The sequence below is a fragment of the Zophobas morio genome, unplaced genomic scaffold (genome assembly GCF_036711695.1).
Source record: "Zophobas morio isolate AGI-343-1 ecotype UQ-CSIRO unplaced genomic scaffold, CSIRO_AGI_Zmor_V1 ptg001157l, whole genome shotgun sequence".
Lineage (NCBI taxonomy): Eukaryota > Metazoa > Arthropoda > Insecta > Coleoptera > Tenebrionidae > Zophobas > Zophobas morio.
In genome coordinates, this window is record NW_026973257.1 from 40,432 (window position 1) to 47,963 (window position 7,532).

The window sequence follows — 7,532 nt, forward strand, 5'->3', positions numbered from 1 at the left end:
AATCAGATAGCCTACGGGCTCGGAAAGTGCAACGAAACCATCAAATTTTAGCTAGAAACTGTATTTTTGTCGATTTTTATTGAATTTGAACTATATTTCAACGTTTTTTGATGGTTCTGAGCCACCAAACACACTTAAAGCATGCAGAATCGACTCAGAATAGGAAAAGGAGACGTTTAGGTCAATTTTATGCATTATGGCGTTCGTAGATACAAGAAAACTGTTAAAATTCTTCAGAAAAGTCACTTTTGAAGTGTTTTCTAGTACTTTTAAGCCAATCAGATACCCTACGGGCTCGGAAAGTGCAACGAAACTGTAGTGTTTCTTAAATAAAACTCCATAGTTTCCTTGCCTTATTTAATACCCGCGATTATATACAAATAAAGAAACACAACTTCTCTAACTTAACGCTCTATTCGACGGCCATCATTGCTCTCCTACTCTGGCGCATGCTCTGCACTGCGTGCGCCCACACCTATGCAACTACCTACACCACACTACTCTCCCCTTAAAAAAATATAAGAAATCTCCTTAGTATCGGAAACGGTCTGGCGGTTTCAATTGACTACGCCGTCTCAGCTTTGTGACTAAAGAGCTTTCTTTTGACAACTCTGTTTGATTATCCTGCACGTCCTGATCAATCTTACAATCTAACAGAATTTTCCTATCCTCTACATAGTTCTTATCCTCAATATCTACGTTCTTATCTTGTACATTCCGTAGTGCCCTATTGACTAACAGCTGATTTATATGTCGTTTCCACACATAACCTTCCGTTATTTCTACTAAATAGGTGCGCGGCCCTAACACCTTGACAATGCTGCCTGCACACCAAGCTGGCTTGGCGTGGCGATAATCACGTGCTAGAACAGTATCATTTACCTGAAATTGTTGGGATCGCTTGCCTTTATAATGTTTAACTGCCTGAGCTTGCTTTTTACGCCACGTTTGCTGCAAGCCTGCCTTACCAACATCTACGGCCCTGGTGTCGGGTCGTAACAAATCTAGTCTACATCTTAGATTCCTACCTAACATTAACATTGCTGGTGATTGACCAGTCATACAATGAACCGTATTTCTATAATCCAAAAGGAATTTGTTTAACGCTAAATTAAAATTTGCAAGATTGTCATCTTTTAAACATTTGTATAACGCCCTCTTGACCGTTTTAACAGAATTCTCTGCTTGACCATTCGTAGCGGGGTGATATGGAGCTGATCTTTTAAATCGGATACCATTAACTCGCAAAAAATTTTCAAATTCTTCCGATTTAAAAGCTCTGCCATTATCCGACACAATGGTTTTGGGAAACCCAAACCTCGCAAACAAACTTCGCAAAACATTAATGGTTGCTTGAGTTGAAATGTTTGTCATAACAAACGCTTCTGTCCATTTACTGTACGCATCCACCACAATTAAAATTTGTTTATTGAAAATCGGCCCTAAAAAATCTATATGTATACGTTCCCAAACTGAATCTGGAATTGACCATGGCATTAGTTTACTTAAACCAGGAGCCTCACGCAACTTTAAACAATTTGGACAATTTGCAATGAAATTTTCTATTTGAGTGCTCATATTAGGCCACCACACGTACGAACGTGCTAAACTTTTTGTTTTCACAATGCCCATATGAGATCTATGTAGTTCCTGAAGAATATTATGTCGCAACGCATTTGGAACCACAACTCTATAACCAAACAAAATACAATTCCCTTCTACGGTGAGATTATTCTTGTACTGTTCGTACCCCTTTAACTCCTTGGTTATACGTTTCGGCCACCCTTTTTGAATATATTTCAACACCTTACTTAATGCCTTGTCCTTCACAGTCTCCGACGCGATACAAGCACTGTCGATGGGTAGGTCTGAGTTAGAAAAAATATAATTAAAATAATTATAGTCAGCAGCTGGTTCCGTAAACTCGTCTGCTACTGGTAACCGCGACAACGCATCGGCATTATTATCCATTGACTTGATAAACCTAATATGGTACTCATAATTCGCTAATATTAACGCCCAACGCTGTAAACGATTCGCCGCTAAAACTGGTAAACCTCGTTTAGGACCAAAAATTGTAACCAAAGGCTTATGATCTGTCTGTAAAATAAACTTATGACCAAAAAGATATTGATGAAACTTAGTAACACCGAATATAATTGCTAAAGCCTCCTTCTCTAACTGACTGTATTTCCTTTGCGCGCACGATAACGTTCGAGAAGCGAACGCTATTGGATATTCGACATTATTTACTAGATGCGAAATAATAGCTGCAACCCCATGCTCTGATGCATCAGTCGTTAAAACTATTGGCAATGTCGCATCATAATGCGCTAACACTCGATCTGATGTCAATATTTCTTTTACCTGCACGAAAGCCCGTTCGCAATGCTCCGACCACACAAACTGTGAATCCTTCTTGAGCAATTCATATAATGGGTGCAACAGACTCGCATTATTAGGTATAAATTTATTGTAATAATTTACCAACCCTAAAAAAGCTTTCACTTGCTTAACATTCTGCGGTCGTGGAGTGTTCTTGACATCTCTCACCTTATCCTCACAAGGATGTAACCCAGTCTTGTCAATCACGTATCCTAAATACGTTACCCTATCTTGGAAAAATGCACATTTCGAAAATTCAATGGTTAACCCGCAATGTTGTAATCTAGTCAATACCGCGTGCACTCGCTCTACATGCTGGCTAAAATTCTCTCCCGTAATCAAAATATCATCGAGAAAACAACACACCCCATCTAACCCTTGTAAAATCGTCTCCATTATTCTTTGAAACTTAGATGGTGCACATGCTAGCCCGAACGGTAAGCGCGTGTACTGAAATAACCCCTTATGCGTTGAAATTGTCGTAATTTCTCTTGACTGTTCATCTAACCCTATTTGCTGATAAGCTCGTGAAAGATCTAACTTCGTGAAGGTTTCTCCTTTCAACTTTGCAAAAATTTCCTCAATCCTAGGTAAAGGAAACAAATCCGCCTCTACCGCTAAATTTGCTGTGATTTTATAATCCGCACATATCCGTACGGTGCCATCTTTTTTAATGATCGGAACGATAGGCGTTCCCCAATGACTATAATTAACCGGTTGTAAAATTCCCAACTTAACTAACCGCTCCAGTTCTTGCTCCACCTTGTCTTTAATTGCAAACGGTAACGGCCTAGGTTTATAAAATTTAGGCTGTGCTTTTTCTGAAATATTTAACCGTATGGTGCTCCTATTGAACAACCCTAACTGATCTGAAAACACTGTCGGAAATTGCCCTAACAATTCCGCGACGCTCCCATTATTATTATTTGCGGACTCAATTTTATTTAAAAATTCCAGATTAAATTTGTAATAAAAATCTCGACCTAGTAAAGGTGGACCTCCGTTTCTAATGACATACAACTTCAACTTATGGCGCAAATCTTTAAACTTAATTTCTACTTCGACATAACCTAATGGTACAATTTTCTGTCCATTATAATTGGACAACCATTTACCGTCTGACCTTAATGCTAAATTACAAAAATGTTCACTCCAAAACTTTTCAGAAATTACCGACACAGATGCACCACTGTCAAATTCAAACCTTAACTTGTCCTCACCAACTTCGACTTCTACCTGAATTGGCGCGTACCTGACCTCGTTCGTCTGCACCCTGAACATGGTTTCTTCTGCCTTCGTCGACAAAAAATTATGACTTGACCTGCCACCTTTCTTTGAACTTGAGCAAACCGCTGCTAAATGACCTCGAATTCCACAAATATGACATATGTAATTCTGATAACGACACTTACTGACATGGTGTCCCTTTTTACCGCAAGCCTTACACCATAACTGCGATCCTGACTTGGCTGCTAGCTGGGAAGTAGCCCCAAATTCCGCCTTTCCTGTCACACGACCGTTGCCTCTTCTTAAACTTTTTGACTCTCTTCCCTGGCCTTGTGACTCTCTCCAACTTTTTTGATGAGACAACTGGAACATTTCCGCCTCTTCCTTCTTCCGGGACCTTTCTGAGTCCAATACATAACGGTGCCTCGACGCCTCCTTACTAGCCGCAATATCGACACTTTGCTGCAACGTGAGGTTACTCACATCTTCCTCCAATAAGCGATCTAAAATAACTCCTTCGCCAAGCCCCATGATAAAGCGATCTCTCAGTACCACTTGTAGTTCCGCCCCGAACTTGCACTTCGACGCCAAATGTCGGATTCGGGACGCCCACTCGACTATCTCTTCGTCTCGCCCTCGTACTGCATGATAAAACTTATACCTCTCTGGGAAATGTAACTTGGGGGGGACAAAATGCTTGTCAAACAGTGTAATTAACTCCCTGAATGTTTTCTTCGTCGGATCTTCTGGAACACATAGATTCTCCAGCAACTTGTATGATTCTTCAGTGCAACAATTGATCAGTAGAGCTTGTTGAATTTTTTCGTCTGTGATGTTGTTCACCACAAAGTATTGCGTCAACTGAGTATAAAAAATCTTCCAGTCCGAATTGAGTGTAAACTGCCTCAGATGACCCACATTCGTAAATCTTGCCTCACTTGATTTCGTATCTTCGCCGCCCATCTTGTTTTTTTTCTTCCAACGCTTAACTGCCACGTGGCCACCGCTTTTTCACTCTCTCTTTAACTTACACCGATCTGTCCATCATTTTCCTCGTCGCCACTGTAGTGTTTCTTAAATAAAACTCCATAGTTTCCTTGCCTTATTTAATACCCGCGATTATATACAAATAAAGAAACACAACTTCTCTAACTTAACGCTCTATTCGACGGCCATCATTGCTCTCCTACTCTGGCGCATGCTCTGCACTGCGTGCGCCCACACCTATGCAACTACCTACACCACAGAAACCATCAAATTTTAGCTAGAAACTGTATTTTGTCGATTTTTATTGAATTTGAAGTATATTTCAACGTTTTTTGATGGTTCTGAGCCACCAAACACACTTAAAGCATGCAGAATCGACTCAGAATAGGAAAAGGAGACGTTTAGGTCAATTTTATGCATTCTGGCGTTCATAGATACAAGAAAACTGTTAAAATTCTTCAGAAACGTCACTTTTGAAGTGTTTTCTTGTACTTTTAAGCCAATCAGATACCCTAGGGGCTCGGAAAGTGCAACGAAACCATCAGATTTTAGCTAGAAACTGTATTTTTGTCGATTTTTATTGAATTTGAACTATATTTCAACGTTTTTTGATGGTTCTGAGCCACCAAACACACTTAAAGCATGCAGAATCGACTCAGAATAGGAAAAGGAGACGTTTAGGTCAATTTTATGCATTCTGGCGTTCGTAGATACAAGAAAACTGTTAAAATTCTTCAGAAACGTCACTTTTGATGTGTTTTCTTGTACTTTTAAGCCAATCAGATACCCTACGGGCTCGGAAAGTGCAACGAAACCATCAAATTTTAGCTAGAAACTGTATTTTTGTCGATTTTTATTGAATTTGAACTATATTTCAACGTTTTTTGATGGTTCTGAGCCACCAAACACACTTAAAGCATGCAGAATCGACTCAGAATAGGAAAAGGAGACGTTTAGGTCAATTTTATGCATTCTGGCGTTCGTAGATACAAGAAAACTGTTAAAATTCTTCAGAAACGTCACTTTTGAAGTGTTTTCTTGTACTTTTAAGCCAATCAGATACCCTACGGGCTCGGAAAGTGCAACGAAACCATCAAATTTTAGCTAGAAACTGTATTTTTGTCGATTTTTATTGAATTTGAACTATATTTCAACGTTTTTTGATGGTTCTGAGCCACCAAACACACTTAAAGCATGCAGAATCGACTCAGAATAGGAAAAGGAGACGTTTAGGTCAATTTTATGCATTCTGGCATTCGTAGATACAAGAAAACTGTTAAAATTCTTCAGAAACGTCACTTTTGAAGTGTTTTCTTGTACTTTTAAGCCAATCAGATACCCTACGGGCTCGGAAAGTGCAACGAAACCATCAAATTTTAGCTAGAAACTGTATTTTTGTCGATTTTTATTGAATTTGAACTATATTTCAACGTTTTTTGATGGTTCTGAGCCACCAAACACACTTAAAGCATGCAGAATCGACTCAGAATAGGAAAAGGAGACGTTTAGGTCAATTTTATGCATTCTGGCGTTCGTAGATACAAGAAAACTGTTAAAATTCTTCAGAAACGTCACTTTTGAAGTGTTTTCTTGTACTTTTAAGCCAATCAGATACCCTACGGGCTCGGAAAGTGCAACGAAACCATCAAATTTTAGCTAGAAACTGTATTTTTGTCGATTTTTATTGAATTTGAACTATATTTCAACGTTTTTTGATGGTTCTGAGCCACCAAACACACTTAAAGCATGCAGAATCGACTCAGAATAGGAAAAGGAGACGTTTAGGTCAATTTTATGCATTCTGGCGTTCGTAGATACAAGAAAACTGTTAAAATTCTTCAGAAACGTCACTTTTGAAGTGTTTTCTTGTACTTTTAAGCCAATCAGATACCCTACGGGCTCGGAAAGTGCAACGAAACCATCAAATTTTAGCTAGAAACTGTATTTTTGTCGATTTTTATTGAATTTGAACTATATTTCAACGTTTTTTGATGGTTCTGAGCCACCAAACACACTTAAAGCATGCAGAATCGACTCAGAATAGGAAAAGGAGACGTTTAGGTCAATTTTATGCATTCTGGCGTTCGTAGATACAAGAAAACTGTTAAAATTCTTCAGAAACGTCACTTTTGAAGTGTTTTCTTGTACTTTTAAGCCAATCAGATACCCTAGGGGCTCGGAAAGTGCAACGAAACCATCAAATTTTAGCTAGAAACTGTATTTTTGTCGATTTTTATTGAATTTGAACTATATTTCAACGTTTTTTGATGGTTCTGAGCCACCAAACACACTTAAAGCATGCAGAATCGACTCAGAATAGGAAAAGGAGACGTTTAGGTCAATTTTATGCATTCTGGCGTTCGTAGATACAAGAAAACTGTTAAAATTCTTCAGAAACGTCACTTTTGAAGTGTTTTCTTGTACTTTTAAGCCAATCAGATACCCTACGGGCTCGGAAAGTGCAACGAAACCATCAAATTTTAGCTAGAAACTGTATTTTTGTCGATTTTTATTGAATTTGAACTATATTTCAACGTTTTTTGATGGTTCTGAGCCACCAAACACACTTAAAGCATGCAGAATCGACTCAGAATAGGAAAAGGAGACGTTTAGGTCAATTTTATGCATTCTGGCGTTCGTAGATACAAGAAAACTGTTAAAATTCTTCAGAAACGTCACTTTTGAAGTGTTTTCTTGTACTTTTAAGCCAATCAGATACCCTACGGGCTCGGAAAGTGCAACGAAACCATCAAATTTTAGCTAGAAACTGTATTTTTGTCGATTTTTATTGAATTTGAACTATATTTCAACGTTTTTTGATGGTTCTGAGCCACCAAACACACTTAAAGCATGCAGAATCGACTCAGAATAGGAAAAGGAGACGTTTAGGTCAATTTTATGCATTCTGGCGTTCGTAGATACAAGAAAACTGT

The 7,532-nt window shown here is 38.6% G+C and overlaps 1 protein-coding gene across 1 annotated transcript; it reads right to left on the bottom strand.

Annotated features, from left to right (window-relative positions):
- Positions 1-531: 531 nt before the first annotated feature.
- Positions 532-4,575, bottom strand: LOC135122360 (uncharacterized protein K02A2.6-like). The gene has a single exon (XM_064046549.1). It carries the CDS (start codon positions 4,573-4,575, stop codon positions 532-534), a length of 4,044 nt encoding a protein of 1,347 aa, XP_063902619.1.
- Positions 4,576-7,532: the final 2,957 nt, after the last annotated feature.